This window comes from Sus scrofa, chromosome 2 (genome assembly GCF_000003025.6).
Source record: "Sus scrofa isolate TJ Tabasco breed Duroc chromosome 2, Sscrofa11.1, whole genome shotgun sequence".
NCBI lineage: Eukaryota > Metazoa > Chordata > Mammalia > Artiodactyla > Suidae > Sus > Sus scrofa.
In genome coordinates, this window is record NC_010444.4 from 114,762,128 (window position 1) to 114,781,758 (window position 19,631).

General features: G+C 35.0%; 1 protein-coding gene across 1 annotated transcript in view; it reads left to right on the forward strand.

The window, feature by feature from the left end:
• MAN2A1 (mannosidase alpha class 2A member 1) overlaps positions 1-19,631 on the forward strand; it is a 177,348-nt gene that overhangs the window by 86,342 nt on the left and 71,375 nt on the right. The window contains exons 9-12 of the mRNA XM_003123823.6: positions 524-726; positions 4,225-4,407; positions 8,558-8,672; positions 10,236-10,303. Of these exons, the coding sequence (XP_003123871.4) occupies positions 524-726; positions 4,225-4,407; positions 8,558-8,672; positions 10,236-10,303 (569 nt within the window). The remainder of the gene's footprint in view (positions 1-523; positions 727-4,224; positions 4,408-8,557; positions 8,673-10,235; positions 10,304-19,631) is intronic.

The following is a 19,631-nucleotide window of genomic DNA, read 5'->3' on the forward strand; positions in this document are numbered from 1 at the left end:
TAAGCCTCTCTCTTCTCCACTATAAAAACACAAACTGTGGAGAAGGGGAGGCCAGGGGAGGGTCTGTGCATATGATCTATGAAAATAACTTAATAGCTAACAAAATTGTTCTTCTCGACTTCTGGAACATTTTGTTCAAAATCCATGTCTTTTATTTTTGCTGCTTCCCCATTTTTCATTCATCTCTTGATTATTCCATATCCTGATCCTTGCACACCTGAAGATTTTAGAGATAATGTCAGGAGTTTTCAGATCCACACACTGGTAGCTCTAAACAGCTCTTCTTCTAACAGCTTAGGTATACAAGTTTTCTTAGTTTAATTTGGAACTTGATGCAAGTAAAAGAAAGTCACAGAATGTTTTTCCCCTGCATTTGAGTAAACTGAGCTATATAGTCATCTTAACTTGGAATCACATCTTTAATACCTATTAGTAACTTTTCCTTTCAGTGCTAGAACTAATTATGGCAGAGGTGAATGTGTGATTAAGTGAAGTGTAACTTTTTCTTTTTTCTTTTAACTAGATACAATTTGGGACTTTATCAGATTATTTTGATGCACTGGATAAAGAAGATGCAGCCAATAGAAAGAACAGCCAGTCAATGTTCCCTGTCCTAAGTGGAGATTTTTTCACTTATGCTGACCGAGATGATCATTACTGGAGTGGCTACTTTACATCCAGACCCTTTTACAAACGAATGGATAGGATATTGGAATCCCATTTAAGGTACATTTACTTTTATTTTATTTTTTGTCTTTTTGCCTTTTCTAGGGCCGCTCCTGTGGCATATGGAGATTCCCAGGCTAGGGGTCTAATCGGAGCCATAGCCACCGGCCTACGCCAGAGTCACAGCAGTGCGGGATCTGAGCCTTGTCTGCAACCCACACCACAGCCCACAGCAACACTGGATCCCTACCTAACCCAATGAGCAAGGCCAGGGATCGAACCCACAACCTCATGGTTCCTAGTGGACTCATTAACCACTGAGCCACGATGGGAACTCCAAGGTGCATTTACTTCTAGACAGCTACATTTATTTATTCACTTCTTTTATGTTATCATAGCTTTTTGTAGAGTGTTCCATAATACACAGTATTTATGCGTTTAGGTTGCATTTAATGTAATTGTGAAATTTTAATGCAATCAGAGATATATCTCCAGACCATAATCTGATTACTACAAGGGTTTTTGTTCTGGAAGTTTATGTAATTAGATTTTCAGGGAGTTGTATACAGTATTTTATATTTTTCTAATTAACCACCTCTTCTATTTGCATACCATAAGAATATTCATTGTCATCATGGCGTGTCTGCAGGTCAGTTATCTATCAGGCTAAATTGATGGAAACAGGAGCGGGGGTCAGAAGGAAAAAATAGGGTTTCTCAGCAGCCAAAGTGTGCGCCTCAAAGTGTAAACTCTAAAACTAATGTCTTTTATAGATGGGAGAAATTTAGAGGCTCCATCTCTGTTCTTACTTATTTATTTGAAACATATTTCTATAGATATGATTTTCTGCTTAGAAGAAGAAAATTGAAAGAGATGAAAACTGATGGAAGCCGTGTGATTGGGTGAAAAAGTAAACTGATATAGAGAAGACAGAAAAGTCAATAGCAAGACATAAAAATACTCTAAACCTGCATTGTCCAGTTCTTTTAATCCCTGTCCAATAGAACTTTATTCAGGGATAGAAATACTCTTTTTCTGCACTGTTTAGGCAGTATGTGAGCCATTAGCTACATGTAACTCTAGAGCACTTAAGTTTTATTCAATATTAATTCATTTTAATGTACATAGTCACATGTGGCCATTGGCTGTCAGAGTGGAAAGTATAGTTCTAAGTAACTGAGGCTCATTGTTTTTTGATGAAGAAAAACCACCCCAAGGGGATCCTGAGGCTTTTCCTATGTGTATGTAGCCCAGGAGAATAATTCATTTTCATGACAAATTCATGTTCAGTATAGTTTAAAAATGTGAATTCATTATGATTAATTTTCATAATGAATCTTGTATTAAAAATAAGTTATAACTCCCTTTCTTCTGTGTACTTGTGGATATTGAGTATATATTGGGCATCCTGTTTATAAAAATCACTAATTTCTTTAAGAGCTATACTTTGGTATAGTAGCCTGTGTTTTTATTATTTTTGCTGTTGTCCTACTGTTTGTACAAATTAACAGTAATTGTTATTTAAAAATCCTAAACTTTGACTGTTCTTTGGATATTTATAAATGTGTCAGATGAATACGTATTATTATATTTATTACAAAGTAGTATTTATACATTATAGATATTCTGCATTTTAACCCAGTAGAATATTAGTTATCTGTTTTGTTATTATGATAACAACAGAGTAAGTACTAAATACTGTAGAAATTCCTTTGACCTAATGCATGATTTTTAAGTGTGAAGTATTTTTTGATTTGCAAAGAGTCTTAAATATTGATTCAATCTTAATTTTGTACTTTTTAAAGCTATTACTTAAATATATTACAGCTGGTATTTTATTTTGAAAATTTTGCTGCTTTATTTTATTTAAAAATTTTTTCTTTTATGGCCTCACTTTTATGGAACTTCCTGGGCCAGGGATTAAATCCAAGCCTCAGCTGTGGCAATGCCAGTTCCTTTACAACCCACTCACTGGGGCAGCTATTGAACCTGCGCCTCCACAGTGACCAGAGCCACTGCATTCAGATACTTAACTCACTGCACCACAGTGAGAACTCCTGCTGCTTTAAAGAAAGAAAAATAAACCACATAATAATTTGAATTTTAAAGTGTAATTAGGGAGTTCCTATTGTGGCTCAGCAGGTTAAGAACCCAACTGGTGTCCATGAGGATATGCAGGTTCAATCCCTGGCCTAACTTAGTTGGATAAGGATACAGCATTACTGCAAGCTGTGATGTAAGTCACAGGTATGGATGGGATCCCACATTGCCATGGCTGTGGCATAGGCTGCAGCTCCACTTCGACCCCTCACCTAGGAATTTCCATATGCTACAGGTGGGGCCCTAAAAAAGAAAAATATATACATACATACATACATAAAATGTAATTAATTTATTTGTAAATAAGTTTATTGTCTGATGTTATTTCATCCTAAACTCATTTGTAAAAAATACATATATAATAGAAGAGCATAAAGAGGAAAATATTCTTAAAATCCACTTTTTAACATTTTGGAACATCTATATGTATATATATACTCTTTCCAAAACCAGGAATATTTACTCTGGATGTATATGCATTTATATATCTATACACACACTTTCCTTAAATCCAATATAATGCTTCTCATGCCATGAATTTCAGAAGGTTTATAATTTTAAAAAGTGGAAATTTTTTAGTATCTTTTAATTATTTCAACAATTCAAAGAATTCTTTTTTTTAAAACATTTGAGTCTCTCCTTTTTTACTGATATCTTAATATATTTTCTTGCTGCCTTGATTTCTCTCCACAATATTAGCATGTTTGTCATGGAGAACTTTCTTATACTTTTTACTCCATCAAGCCTGTCAAAGAACTGTTAAGAAACCTATCTTGAACCATATCCTCAGATGAAAAAAATTAAAGATGAAAATGATAAACTCCCATATTCTTGCTCAAAACTCTTATCCTTTAAAATAAGTGAGAAAAGATGGCGTATGATGTATCATCTTTCAGCTTATATTGTTAATTCTTTATAGCTGTATGTCACCCATCATTCAACTTTTAGACCAACGCTTGTCCCTGAGCTGTCCTGCCATCGTGTCCACCTCTTCTTTACTGTGACTCTCCCACTCATGTAACCATGCATCTTCCCACCACCTCTCCTTTTAACGTACATATGCGAGAGGAAATGGCTTTCTGGTGATGAAGTTTGTGATACATGTTGACACTGCTCAGGAGAAAGAACAGAAACCCTTATCCAGGTCTTACTGCTTTGAGACATTTTTCACGATGTTGTATGTAAATGAACATATCTTGCTGCCAACACATACTGGCTTCTCTCCCTTACGTCACTGAGCCATCGCGTTCTTTGGAAATTGAGAGTTTAGATGTGTTAGGTGAATACCTTAGTGGTTTTATAGAAATGTTTTCTTTTAGTATCTTTCCTGTAAATTGATCATACTGAAATTATGGAATTAAAAAAATTTTTTGAAAAGGTATCAGTGCCACATATTTTAGACTGGAAACTAAAATGTTGGTTTTGAAATAAAAATTAATGACTCTTTTGTGCAATTAGGGCTGCTGAAGTTCTTTACTATTTCGCCCTGAAACAAGCTCAGCAATACAAGATAAGTAAATTTCTTTCATCATCCCTTTACGTGGCTCTGACAGAAGCCAGAAGGAATTTGGGACTATTTCAACATCATGATGCTATCACAGGAACTGCGAAGGACTGGGTGGTTGTGGATTATGGTACCAGGTAATGTAATTATTGAAAAGTGATCTTAAAACAAAATCTTTAAAAATTTTGGGTCATAAGCTCTTATCTTGTGACATTTTTTTAATTGTAATACTGAATGTTTATTAATATAAAGCAGACTGAATCAGACCAACTACAAAGATACATGTGTTACACAAGTAAACATTTTCGGTCATGCTGATAGCCCAAAATACTTATCTTTTGATGAAGCTTTTAATAATGATAGCCTTTAAAAATACTACTATAGGAAAACCACCAATTTTCAAAGCTATTAATTTTTCAAGAATCTGTTGAGAAAGTTCTGGTTGTCTCAACTTCTCATTGTAGTGCATTTTTATAAAGGAGTAGTAAAACATTATTATAGAGCTGATCCCACTTTTTCCCAAGCATAAGGTGGTAATTGGGGTTACCATCTTGACCAAGGATTTGGTATCAAATAAATCATAGTTGTAATGCAGGGAGATAAAGAGTTCCACTCCATTATAGTGCCATTTAATTTCATCCTGCTTCATATCCATTTGCTCTCAGATACCTCATTTTCTGAGGGGGACATTGACCAAGAAAGAATAAGCCTAGAAGCATAGCTAGGAGGTAAAAGAACCTAGAAACCTTGTCCACTGTGAATGGTGCAAGGAATTGGGATGAAAAGGGATGGGCTGGGTGTTGATATCAAAGCCATCTGCAGCTGGTAGATGATCAGTCAGAGGAAGGAAGGAATAACATTCAGCTATTTTTCATGTTGCAGATCAGAAACAGTGAGCACAGGCTTTGTCTCGAAATAGCAAAGGGTTTTATAAACAGTACTTCCAATAATGGAAAGACTTAATGGGATTTCCATCATGATGCTGAAGTTGAGGCTACAGTACCTTAGGGTCAGTGCAAAGGAGATTCTGACCCTGGGGAGGAGTTTTGCCTATTGTTCCATTATAGTTCAGATTGGTATTTCTTCCAGATCATGCTTTGTTAATATTTTAGTCATTAAAATATGCTTTGATTTTCTTACAGATTTAAAAAGTGAATCTCTTTTCTATAGACATTGTCATATGTGAAGTGTCCAGAGCACATGAAGCCAACATTAAAAATAATTGATCTGCAATTGATATTACTGATTATAATAAATGCCCGTTAAATTTTTAGTTGTAATATTTTGACTGCCTTTCAAGAAACTTGAGGAAAAATATTCTTGAGGTTTCATTAGTTGACTTGAGTCTTTAAAAATGCTTTTTGTGGCAAATATATTTGGCATCTGTCTGTTGAGGTGGAGCCAGGCTTAAAGTGGAAAACACTCATTGGATGATAATAATGTTATTTCTCCCACAATAAGCATTTTTGAAAGTAAGGTCAGATACTCTACTCTTCTTTTTCACCTGCTTCTGTCTTCTTGTTTTATTGAGAGTTTAAAAGTGAAGCTGCTGAGAATCGGACCAGAGCAGAGCTCCTAAGAAGAAATGGGAGGAGTCACCCCCTTGCATGCATAGCCTACTTGCTCTCTCTCTGGGTTCCATATTGAAAGAGATTGGGGTACAGGTCATTGAGGTTTTGCTATAGAACTTTTTTTGTCTCATAACCTCTCTGCAGAAGCCCTGCCATTAGTTCCTCCATGTTTCTGTTGCTTTTAGCTTATAAAAGCATCCCTAGGCAAAATTGCATCTTAGAGAAAAAAGACACACTAATTCTCAAATTGTACTTTACATTTGCTAATTTGCTTTGTGAGCACTTCATACGTATATTGAAAAGTCATAAACAATTATCCAGTCACTAGCACAGACATTTTAAGTAGGAAATTTCAGAACACAGAGAATTATAAATTATAAAGAGGCAGCTAGTATTGAGTGTTGTTTTGTTATTGGATTGTTGACTACTGTCTCTTCAGATGTTGGCAGAAATGTCCCTATAAACAAGTGTGTAAGTTGGGGGTTGCTTTTGGCTGCTAGTAATAGCAGCTCAAAATGGAATAAATCCCATCCTTATTTTTATGCCATGTGAAGGAAGTTTGCAGGTCACTGGGTCAGGTCTAACAGCTCTAGGATGCCAGCAGGACTCCAAGTCCTTTTAGCTTTCTCTTCTGCCATCTGAGGGTGACTTAGAGTCTTGCTTTCAACAGTAGATTGAATGTTTATGTAACTGTAAATCGGAGAGCAGGCATGCATCATGGCATATTTGGAGGTTAATTTTAATTCATGGCTTAAAAAATGAACTAGACTGGGCACTGTTTACATGGATATTCAGCTTGAAAATGGATATTGGGGCTTTGTGAAAAAGGAATGGTAACAAGGTCACTTATGGAAAGATTAAGAATTCTGCCAGCTCCTAAATTACAATGAAGGAAGAGAAAAAAATGAACAAAGGGCGAGCTTGAGGCTCCTTACACTTAATCAAACTACTGAATGACAGACATGATAACATCTCCTTTAAATGGCAATAATGTTAAGAAGCTAGACAGCTGTGATTCCTAAGTGATATTTCCTGAACTGTTTCATAACAGGGCAAGGACCTGTTATGAAATTAGAGGTGCTGAGAAATCCCACATTGATGGAATGTTGAAACATATGCATTTTGTTTTACCCAGTTTTCTCCAAACTTACTTACTATTTAGCTTTGTTTTGTTTCCAACAAACAGTTTTATACATCCTAAGAACTTGTTGGAAAAAAGCTGTACTAGTCTTTAGCGCTCATCTCATAAGAAGACTACGTGTGTGCCTTTGGGAAGCCAACATTGATTCGTGGCATTCACTCAGTTTAATTAGAAATCTGTAATACACTCTAATGTATGTAAGTTTTAGCTGATGGAGAACATGACTTTTATTCTGCAGGTTCAGATGGCCTCATAAAGAGAGCCATGTAGATAATAAAAATAAACTTAGATTGAAGAACTTGTTCTTATAACTGAATTGTATTCATTCATATATGTGGTCTGGTAAGAACACATCACTATCTAATAAAATATTTGAATAGACTGAGAAATTTAGTTGGATGAAGGTCTGAATTTAGATCCATAATATTTTCATACTATTGTTACAGATTTATTATGTAAATGTATTTAATAACTTATTGATCATGATTATTCTGTCTCTGAAGTTAACCATAATGTTATGCCAAGTTATTTCTAAAAAAAAAGTTATTTTAAATTCCTTTGCAAAATATTTTTGTTTTGCGTGCCAACAAAAATGTTTTTAACGCATAGATCCAAAACTGCTTCCTCTGTTTGGGAAAATAATGTAATCACTCTCTAAACATAATATATTCATTCTGATAGTTGATTGACAACAAGATAGAGGAAGTTTCTCTACAAAGTTCTCCAGTATGAATTTACTTAGAGATGCCTGCTTTGTAAAGCTTTAAAGAAACAAGATTGAACTTGAAAAAAGACAAGTTTTTCCCCCCTATGTGTACTGCTTTAGCAATAGCTGGTGATGTACAAGGTTATATTCCAGAAATGATCTTAAAATCAGTTGATTCATAGGCATCTCTTTGGTTCCTCAGATATAAGTACACAATTTGGATACAGTTAACAGTTTCAACAACAAAGAAAAATAACAAGGATAAAGACAGATCTGTGAAAAGCTTTCTTTTTTTTCTAGTTCTTTAGAACAAGAACATGAAACTAAATTTAACAAAACATCTATTTGAATTCTTTAGAATTTTAAATCCTTTGAAGTGTGTATACTGATTGTATTTTCTTTTGAATGAGAGTTAATCTCACGTCTTCTTTTGTCATCATTTCAATGCTTGTTAAAATCTTTTTCTAAAGTAAAGTATCAAATCATCGCTTTTTGGTAGAATGCCTTAAAGCTGGCTGTCTTATTATTTGGTAAGGTATATAAGGTAATCATTCTGGCTATTCTTATTTTTTGGTATGATATTCATAGAAAGTATAAGTAGTTTGAATAAGTTTTATGTATTTGTGGTATGTCCAAAAAGTTTTCTATTTTAAATGAATCTTTACCAGTGATGCCTTTTGATTCACTTTTTTCCCTAAGTACCTCATTCTGGGTTTTAAAAAAAAGCCAATTTGTTATAGGTTTATTATAGGTTCCACTTTGCGTACAGGATGAAGGTGATGATGGTTTGGACATAATTAAAGAAACTGAAAATATAGTATACAGGTTTTTGAATTACTTCTCAGATGAATAAAATTTTTGGTTCACAGACTCTTTCATTCATTAATGAATTTAAAGAAGATAATTGGACATTCTGCATTGCTGCTTATTTTGAAGGACAAACACTTGTACGACTCTTACTCTTTTGATACCTTCCTAGAAATGGTTAGTTGATATCTTTAATTTTCATAATAACAATGTGTGATTCTGTTGTTCTTGGATTGGAAAAGGGGGTGAGAAGCTTAATGAAGAGATACTTTGAAATATAATTATTTCTTTGTACATTATTTGAAACAATTGGTATCACTTTATGTAAACTACCTGTATGGTATTCTTTCCCATAATGTGTATGATTTAACTTCTGGTGTTTATTTTATTCTGACTAAATCTAAGCCTGAAAAATAAAATAATTTTATTTCAGGGTATGTGAAATATATAGGCTTTTTTTTTTTTTTTTTTTTTTTTTTTTTGTCTTTTTGGGCCCTCACCCATGGCATATGGAGGTTTCCAGGCTAGGGCTCGAATAGGAGCTGTAGCCACTTGCCTACAGCACAGCCACAGCAATGCCAGATCCGAGCCATACCCGCGCCCTACACCATAGCTCAGAGCAGCGCCATATCCTTGACCCCCCGTGTGAGGCCAGGGATTGAACCTGCGTCCTCATGGGTACTAGTCAGATTCGTTTCCGCTGAGCCATGATGGGAATTCCCATATAATATGGTTTTAGAACACTTCAGATGATATTGCAAGGTAACTGGACATTAAAATTAGTTATTTTACTTAGCTTTAACTAGAAGTTGCTTGATATTTGAACTTCTGTAAATCCTTAATCTCTTGCTGGTAAACTTCAATTTAAATGATCCTACATTGTCTTCTAGTTTTAGGATGAGTCCAAGGAGTGCTCTGAGCAATCCTGATATGTGTGTTAACAGTAGAGCAGTGATTGAATAATTAAGAGACTGTTAGCCTCAACTTCTGCACCTGATTGTATGGGCCTTGAAAAAGTTACTTAACTAAGTCTGTGAGCCCTCATTTATTCATCTGTAAAATAGAGTGATAATATGTGCTTTGGCTTATTAGGATTAGACAGACTAGTAAAACAGGTGATGCTCTGCAAGGAAGAACATGCTATTCTATAGCAAGGAAGAGTAGTTGAAAAAGATGGTTGATCGCACCCCTCTTTGCTCTTTACTTGGCAACTCATATATTTAAAAACTTTCTATTTATGATTAGAATTTACTGTGAATGACAGGCTTCGAAATTTTACATGTAATTTGGATTTGCACATGTGGAATCAGAGATACAGCTTCAGTATCTCATATACTGATGCTTGTAATCAAATCATAATTATATATTTTCATATTAAAGTAAAAATTGCAATAAACATATGTACATTTCTTAAGGATATGAAACATATGACGCAAAAGTAAAATAGTAAAGCTTTTTGCGGAATTGTCTCTCGATCTCTGATTTATTTGGCTCCTAATTGGAACTACTCATTATGGACTGTAGTCCCTGTAACAGTGTTATACTTGAAGTCTAAATACACCAAACACATGCACATATACAAGATTTATTTATTTTGAACTTTGATGCATTTTATGTAGCTGCAATGAGGATTTTTTTTTCCTATTGTTCCCTTTTTATGTTTTTTAAGGTATTATTACATAGCTAATTTTGAAACTTAAGTTTTCAAAGTAAAATAAAAATTTCTGTTCATTTTTATAGGATTTGAAACAAAGAACACAAAGTTCTCTGCCACAAAAAAATGTAATAAGTCTGAGTACGGAGCCAAGGTAAATAGCATAATTTCTCATGAATTTTTACCACTTCTCTCACTTGACTTTTTGGGTTCTCATGATTTGGTTCTGGACCTAGCGTATATTTTAAGGCAGTATTTCATTTAATCACCTTATTAGTTTAAAAAAATTGTTTTGAAGAAATGGATTTTTTCCCATGACTGCGTCATGTTCAGTGCTAGTAGCTAACACAGCACTGGGTACATTGATAGCTGAATAAACTATTATAACAATATCTTACAAATTACTGATGTGGAATGGTGAATATGTAGGTTTATTATAAAAAAGAACCTTATATTTGTAATGTTGATTTTTTTTTTTAAGAGTATGTTCTTTCTTGATTAACTTTTTGCCTACTTGCCTTGTTTTCATTAATCTCTGATCCTGTATCTTTAAATGTAAGCAGAAATTTAAATACTATTAAAAGATAAGGGTTCCTACTGTAAATCATTTACTAGACAACCGGTTGTTGTGCTTGTTAAACTGCCTCATGTTTGCATTGTTGATTTATGTTAAGGTAAATGGGAAAGGTGTTTTCTTGACCTAAAAATGGGGCATTTAATAGATGCTGGCTCTGATTTACAAAGAAACGTTTTATGTTTTTACTGGCAATTCTTTAACCAAGTTGTCTGTGTTTCATGACCAAATACCAGTCAGTACCCAGTGTACCCAGATAAACAGTGTGTTTTTGTAACATAACTTTTTACTATCTACATTAAAAAAATTTAATTAAGTATCACCTCTTAGAAATTATAGGATAACAGAGTAATTGTAAAGTGTAATTAATGATTTCAATTAGTTATACTTTCTTAAAATTATTTTCAAATAAGTGGAATCAAAATACTACAGAAATTTTACAATTGCTAGTAAAGTTGAGACTTTGATTAAACATAGGCTAGAGCCTTAGCGACTACACTTCTTCAGTATGTAGAATTTAAAGCATATATATATAGCTCATGCCTTAGAACTAGAAAGTAAGTATATTTCGGTGATTCTAAAATACCACTAAAGAAACCCCGCATTTCTTTTGCCCAGAAAAAAAGAAGGGATTAATTTGAAAAGAAAGTTTAAGTTCTGTCTTGCTGAAGATTTAAGAGCTTTCATACTGCCGGGCCCCTGTTAGGATGAAAGAAAAATGATACTAAAAGAAAAATCGGTTATTAACTTAGAAAACATTTTCTTTGTCTTATAATTAATAATATTTTGATGAATTTTGGATTAGATGGTGTTCTTAATATATTGTATCCCGACTGAACTGTGCTGTCAGTAAGTCTATTTGGCATAATCCTCTTATCTATTACTTCCTTTTTTCTTCTATTTTGGAGAGGGAAGATTCCTTTTTGCTGACTGTAAGAATGACCTAACATTTGCTCTAAGTAATTCATGCTCCCTCCTCATCCCTTTAGTCTTCCTGTGGGTACATGTTAGGATGGGTGGGATGCGGTAGGGATAGCGCCATAATGAGTCAGAGAAAAAGACGTGTTCTGTGGTTTCTCTACTTCCTAAACTGTCCTTGCCTTAGCCAGCAGTAAGTGATAATTCAGCCTTATTTATGCTGGAGGAAGAAACTAGGAGACAGAGGTCTATTAATTAAGGACAAATAAATTTTTAAGCTTTAATATTGAAAAGTTTTAAAGATAAACACAAACAGAACTTTTAAGTCTATTAGTAAAACAATCACTTTTTTGTTTTCCTTTTAAACTGTTCATATGCAAACATGTTCTTCATTATAATATTATTATCTTCAAGTTCTTTTCTACCAAATCTCCATGCTGCTATTTCCTTAGGTGCATTGGCAATACTTGGGATTGTCAGATTCCTATTTTTGTCTTTATTATCCTATTTGTACTTTAGAACCTCATGAATAAAACTACTTATATTTCTGGTTTTTAAATCTTTTTTTTACTTATTAGCCACAAATTATCTGAATTATTGATCTTTCAGTAAAATCAGTGAAGAATGGATAACTGATGGTGGCCTTTAAAATGGAAGGATCTGATGGTTATATTTTACAAGTACCGAAAGTTAAATAATCCATCTGTGTGTCTCAGTATTTGCATTGACAGATTCAAAAGAGTGACCATGAATCAGTCTTCTAGTCTTCATGAGTTTTCTATGATGTTCTAAGGCTTAGCTTTATCTTGATTATAAGCATAATTTTTTAAACAACATATTATTAATCTAAATAAAACATGCATTCTCAGTACAGAGATGTCTAGGAAAATAAGAATTAGTTCTTGGGGGAGGGTTTGAAACAAACTTACTCTTTTTAATATGCAAAGCACAGATATAGTACATAATAGTACATAAATATACATTTTATATGTAATATTAAAATTATGTGGAAGAATGATTAGGAAAAAAGGTCTAAAAAGAGTCTTTAAGGAGGTTATAAGGAAACAAGTAATATATAGAGTTTAAGTAATATATGTAAATGAATTTGATCATGCTCTTGGCAGAGTTAGTTATAGCTATAACCTGACATAATTTAGTTTGTGAGTATTTAAAAATTAGTCCATAATTTGCTGAAATTGACAAAGTTCATGTCAGTATACCTAATTTAGTTGACGAGGTTATGTGAGCTGTATAGTGTATACATTCATAGTCTGTATAGAGAGCAGATGGAATTAAAAGTTAGTTCACCCTCAACAAGTCATACATAGCCTTAAATAACCTTAAATATACAAAACTGTTTCTCTTTCCCTCTCCACTCACAATTGCCTAAGGAAACCCATTGTAAGGACATTTAAAACAACCTCACGATTAGAGACTTGGAAGACACTGAGGATGCAAGGTAAAAGTCTGAGACAGGTGGAGAGATTCTAGTCTTCCTTTAGTATTCCATCTGTTCAGGCAGGACAGGAGTAAATGTTGCCACAGAACCCATCTGCAAGCCACCTGGTTTGACAGGGTATCAAGGAACTTTTTTTAAAGGTGGATAATTCGAAATGCCACCAAGTATGTAGTTCAAATAACATCAAGATGGCTTCTGTAAATCTGAAAGTTCATTTTTCAAGTAGATATATTTTTAGTTTGAGAGTAAATTATTCAAACCACTGCTGCAAATGCACCTTTAAATGCTCTTAATTTTTAGCAGGGTATTTATTGGTAGGGAATTCTATATCTCTTTTAGCCCAAAAAAGAAGGGATTAACTTGAAAAGAAACCCACTAACCATGTGGAAACACAAAGGAAGTCAGTATTTTCTAAGCGTGGGTGACTTAAGAGTATCATCCAGATATAAAAAGACAGAATTCCAGAAAAGGCACTCGATATCCCTATTGCCGTTTACTTGTCAGTTGGCCTGAGTGCCCCTCTAAATTAATTTTCTTTTGAATTCTAATGTTGATTAAAAGCATCATTTTCCTTTTAACTGTGTAGGTTCTGAAACTGCAGCACCCACTTTGACTTCTGTGTTTTTTTTATCCTTATGTGTCATCAGTTGGAGAGTCTGGGATTTTAGCTTTACTCATCTCTGACATCCATCCTCTCCTCTTGTCCTATTTTTGGTTTTAAGCCATCCTTTATGTTTTGTTTGAACTACTGCAGTGGCTTCTTACCCTTAGGCCTTCCCCTGTGCCTGTAATTTATTAACCACAATTTGTGTGGTCACCTAACTAATATACCCAAAGCAGAACTCTGACAATGTTATGTAGGTAGAAATCATAAGGCTTCTCAAGACCTAGACTCAGAAGTCTAAGGTCATTTTCTTGGTATTTTAATAGTCAAGCAAGGCACTAAGGCTATCCAGGGCTTAAAGAGAGAATTATTCTCTATTACTTGATGTGAGAATTATTCTCTATTCCTTGCTGTGAGAAGCAGAAAGAATAATGACAGTCATTTTTGGAGACTCTCTACCACAGTTCACTACTGGCCACCAAAGTCCACATACTTTCCATGTATAAAATAAGGTAAACTTAACCTCCTCCCAAGATGTCTAAAGTCTTAGGATCCTGGCCCCAATTTTTCCTCTAAATCAAGTCCAGCATGGCTCAGTCATATGGCTGGGAAATGACATTGACTTACTTCTGCCAGTATAATTATTTGAAGTTAATCCTACTCACCTGTAAACTGCTTCAGTGTAGGACCTATTTCTTTCATTTATGTCCACTCTTATGCCTATAGTACCATATTCAACATAGTAAGAGTTTAATAAAGATTTGTTGAAATACATGTAATCCTTGACTAAAGAGAATATTAAACTTTAGACACCAGATATATGGTTCACATTTTGTATGTGGTATCTTAGTATGTGTTCTCCCCAATTGGTTTTTTCATCTAATATTTAGAAGTTAAGTGACAGAAAACTTTCCAATCCACTAAATACATAAAAATAAACAGTAATTCAATAGTTTTAACTCTGCTCAGCATTTAGATAGCTGCTCTTTTGAGATTTTAGAATTTCACACCATGGGACTTAAAAAATTTAGGATTGCATTTCAGCATCATTGCATTCTTATAGAATTAACTTTGTTGGGATTGTATCCTTGGGGCTTCTTCAGAATGAGGAGGTTCAAAAGATACTCTCAAATACTTGAACGAATTGACCTCATCAGATCATAAGTCTGAATTTATACTCATTACTGTACTTGAAGGATGCATTCTTAAATTCTCCTCTGAGATGCTTTTCTGTTTAAGTATTAATTGCTTGTGGAAGGTATTTGTGTGTTTTCATCTGTGCTTCCATGTTCCCTCTGAGTGGTGTTTCACTAACTTTGATGTTGTTGCGGCCCTAAAAAGAAAAAAAAAAAAAAAAAGTGAATTGACCAGTTCTCTGATATCCAGAAACATTTTTCAGCCTGTTTGTAATCTGGGATATTTTTAAAGAGGATGGTTTACCCTGAAGACTGAGTGAGAGATAGTATATTATTTAAACAACCAAAAGCTTCTCAGGGTATTAAAGGTACCTTCTACATGATACCTTAGTTAATTTTATGTTAAAACTTCTTCATCTTGTGGTTGGAACTAGTTTTGGAGCAGTCATATCTGGCTAGCAACATAAAATAATCTTACCTGCAGTTTGCCATTCTAAATCGATAATTCGAAGGCTTGCTTTTGGCTAACTTTTCAGGAAGACAGGAAGAATTTTGGGAGGGTTCTATTCCACCTTTCCCACACTGTTCTTCCCACCCTAATATTTCTCATTATTGTATCAGAAATGATAAGTATTAATTCCTGAAATGCTGCTTCACCCTTACATTGACTTAAATGAAATAACATCTATTATATGTTTTTTTTAAAATGTCGACACATCCATTTTATATGATGGCTGAGTAGGAACCCTGAGACTGACTCTCTCAATTTCGTATTAAATCTCATGAAAACACAGAAGATGATGAACAGTGAGAGGAACACCAAAACCTTGGTTTGACAGTCAACCTATTGTCACAGTGTAAAATACCCACAACCTGCAAAGCTGATCGAACCAGATTAAAAAATGCAGTTACTCACTGACCAGTGATAAACAGTTAGAAATAAAAATAACATGTATGTCTCTAAAAGCAGGTATGGAGATTAATTCCTTTGCCTTTTCATAATGTTTACCCTCAAGGATTTGAAATTCTGGTGCTTTACCAATGAGAAAAAGGACAAATGTTTTTCTGCAAGGAGAATACTACTTTTTATAGCTACACAGGTAGTTATTCTTTTCGTCCGCTTTCCTTAAGATCTCTATTAAAAAGTCTTCATTTTTTTAATTGAGCAACCAGATCAACTGATACTCTTCTTTCATTTTCTGTGCAAATGGCACTATGGCCTTGCTGCTCGGAGACTACTTGCTAGCAGGCCGGCATACTTTTCCCCCTCCAGTATTTCAGTTGAGTTGTCTGGTTACACGAATCAATTACTTATTCCCAAATCAATTGTTCTTGTGATGTTTCTCTCATCATTTGATTTTTATTAAACTGATGAATTATGCAAAAATATATTTTTAATATAAAGTTGAGTAATTTGGTAATTTTCAGTAAATGTAAATCACTGGTAAATACTGAAGAGATGCCTACAAAATATTTGGGAAGAAATTACAAAGATGTAGAAGCAGTCTGTACTCAGATTGCTTAGTATTTTTAAACATTTAAGTTCTCGGTCTACTTTAGAAAAACTAAGCTAGGAACCAACTAATTTATCATCTCTATGGTTATGCAGAAAATATGACACAGGATGCTAGTTAGTGGTCCCATAATCCAAGCAGTTTTGCCCTTACATTTGTAGTTGGCGCGTGATACACATTTGTATGTTTTACAGTAAAGTATTTAAAAAATACATACACACGTGTGTGTGTGTGCGCGCGCGCGTGCGTGTTTATATATCTTAAAGATGTTCTACTTAAATTTTTACTTTCAAATCAACTTGAACTCTTCCAGTTAACAGATCTATTGCCACCTTAATCATAGTGATGAGGGCTTTCACTGTGTCTGTTTTACAACCAATTTGGAAACTGAAAGACATAAAATAAGTGGGAGCAAGTATGGAACTAATGGTAGAGCATTGACCTAGGGAAGTATCCACTCAAGGAAATTGCTCTTGGTGGTGGCATGGGCCAGAAAAGCACCTGGTATTCTTTATTAAAGAAAAAAGCCCTCCCTTTGTGCAGAACAGCAGATCTGGTATGGAAGACTGAATGCTGTAGATAGACCCAGCCCCCTTGCATAGTAGCCTTTTAGGAACTTGCAGTCGGGCTTCATCTATGCATATGACCGTATTTTTCACTCACTCTTTTCCCCATTACTGCATCCTTACAGCCTTCAGACAGTATTAACAAACTACTTATTTCCTTTATTTCTAGTTGTCCATGTCCTATGCTAAAATACTAGCTCCATAAGGGCAGGGAACTTGTTTGCTTTTGAATTCCCTAGCAAATACCTGGCACACTGTAGGTGTTCAACAAATCTTTGTCAACTTAGGAAAAAAAAATTGTTTTTTTAACTCTTTGGAATTCTCCAAAATTTTAAGAGTCATGATCTCTAAGAAAAATGAAACAGAAAGTAGAAAGCGAAATTACAAGATGCTATGGAAAGGTACAGGTGTGAGATGAGGAAAGATTGTTAGGAGGACAATAACAATACCTTCATTAGCGACACTTAGGGGTGAAGCTGACATTGGGAAAGAATGCATCAGTGACATGAAAATGAAAAGCTTTTCAGGAATGCAAGGGAAAGGAGGACCAGTGGAAACAGTGAGAAAGAAGATGATAGGTATGGAGGACAAAGCTCAACAAAAGAATTACGGATTTTCTTTAGGAAAAGGTGTAGCAGAGGCAATGATCAAACGTATAATGACAAGTTTTCTGAGCCGAGAAGCCTGGCTTTATAGATGAAAAGGCCTAAGTTCTTGGTAATAGAAATGAAAAGACAGTCACCCCTAGTACATCTTGGTAACTTTCTTCAATTAAAAGGAAAAGGACATTGAAAAGTGCCCAGGCAGAAAGACCGATATTATATAATATGGAACAAAAGCCAGACAGACTTAGGTTTCTTCTCTGTAACAAGAAGTCTATGGAGTTTTGAAATCATTTTATACTCAAAGTTATCTTTCATATGTGGATGCAACAAAAAGACATTTTCAAATAGGAAAACACTTAGAAAGCGTACTGCAGGTACTCTTTTCTTCTTCTAAAAAGGAAAATTTTTAAATGTTCTTGATAAAGTCACTTCACCTGACTGATATACGAATCAAAATTAAGGCACTGGAAATAATTAGACATAGTGGAAATCCAAATCATTATTGTGAATTCAATTTCCAAATTGAAAGAATTTCCTATCTAATTGTGTGTGTGTGTGTGTGTGTGTGTGTGTGTGTGTGTGTATCTTTTTAGGGCCGTACCTGCAGCATGTGGAAGTTCCCAGGCTAGGGGTCCAGTCAGAGCTGTTATGTGCTGGCCTACACCACAGCTCACAGCAACACTGGATCCTTAACCCACTGAGCGAGGCCAGAGATCGAACCCGCGTCCTCATGGTTACCAGTTGGGTTCATTACCACTGAGCTGCAATGGGAACTCCCCTGTCTAGTTTTGGCAGAACTCTAATAATGTAAAATGTGGTTTACTCACAGTAGTATTGATCTGTAGTTTCAGATTGTGTGAACATCTGAAACAGGCAGAGAGGCAGGAAATGATAGGAGATCTTAAAAAATAATTGTTTTGCCTCAGAAAGATTTAAAAGATAGAAGCTTCTGGGGAGGGTGCTGCTTCCTTCTCATTGCCTTTGTTTATTGTCGGTATACTGTTGACCCTTCAAATACACATTTGTGTTGAAAAGTCTGGAGTTCCAGGCCCACACGCCCACAGGCCATGTAGCTCGCTCCGTTGCAAAGGCCCACTCACACCTTCATCTCAGTGTGTTTAAAACCAAATCCCCCACCCCGAATCTTTTCTGTGATCCCAAGCTCTTTGATAACATTTTAGATTGTCATCCAGTTTCCCAGGCCAGAAACCTGAACCTCTGCTTTAAAGTAATCATATATTCTTGTTTTTCATTAGTGGCCCCCTTTTCTCTCAAAAGTATATTTGTTTGGACAATAAGTTGTAGAAGTATTCTGATTATCTTTGTTTCTTCTTTCACTTTCAAGTTGCATCCAAACACCAAGTCCTTTTGTTCTGTTTTTAAAATATATCTCAGTTTTGCCCACTTTTATTCAATGCCAACATTCTACTTCGAGCTGCAGCTCCCTTCCCCTGGGTGGTGGTGACAACCCTATGGGTGTCCCCACCTCATATGTTTGTTGGAGGAATTAAATAAGCTTTTGTTTATGAATTTAATTGCATAGGATCTAGCACTTAGTAGGCACCCAGCACATATTAACAATGAGGTTGTAACATCCCTGCTCAAAACCTTCCTCTCCCCATTGCCCCTAAGGATAAAGTCCTAGAGTCTTTAACTTGGCTGTGTACCTGCATTTTGGTTTCTCTCTCATTATCTTTCACATCGCCCTGTCCTGTGTGCTCCAGCCTTTCTGCAGCTGTCAGGTTTTTTGAATTGCCACATTCTGTCTAACTTACAGATCTTTGCTGCCTAGAAAAAAACAAAAAACCAAAAAAACTGCCTTCTGCCCCACCCCCAAACACATACACATAAACACACACACACACACACACACACACAGCTGGCCCAATTCCTGATTATTTTTTAGGAATAAAATAAAAATTACATCCTCTGGAGTCTTTCCTGATATCCTTGAGTCGGGCCTAGATGTCACTGTTGTATGCTTACATGGGAGTATGTGTTTACTCACTGTTGCTGCACTTACCACATGTATAATGTTCTTCCGAAGACAGTTGCTGTGAACCTCATGAAGGTGTGGTCTGAGTCTTGTTCATCATTCTAACATGG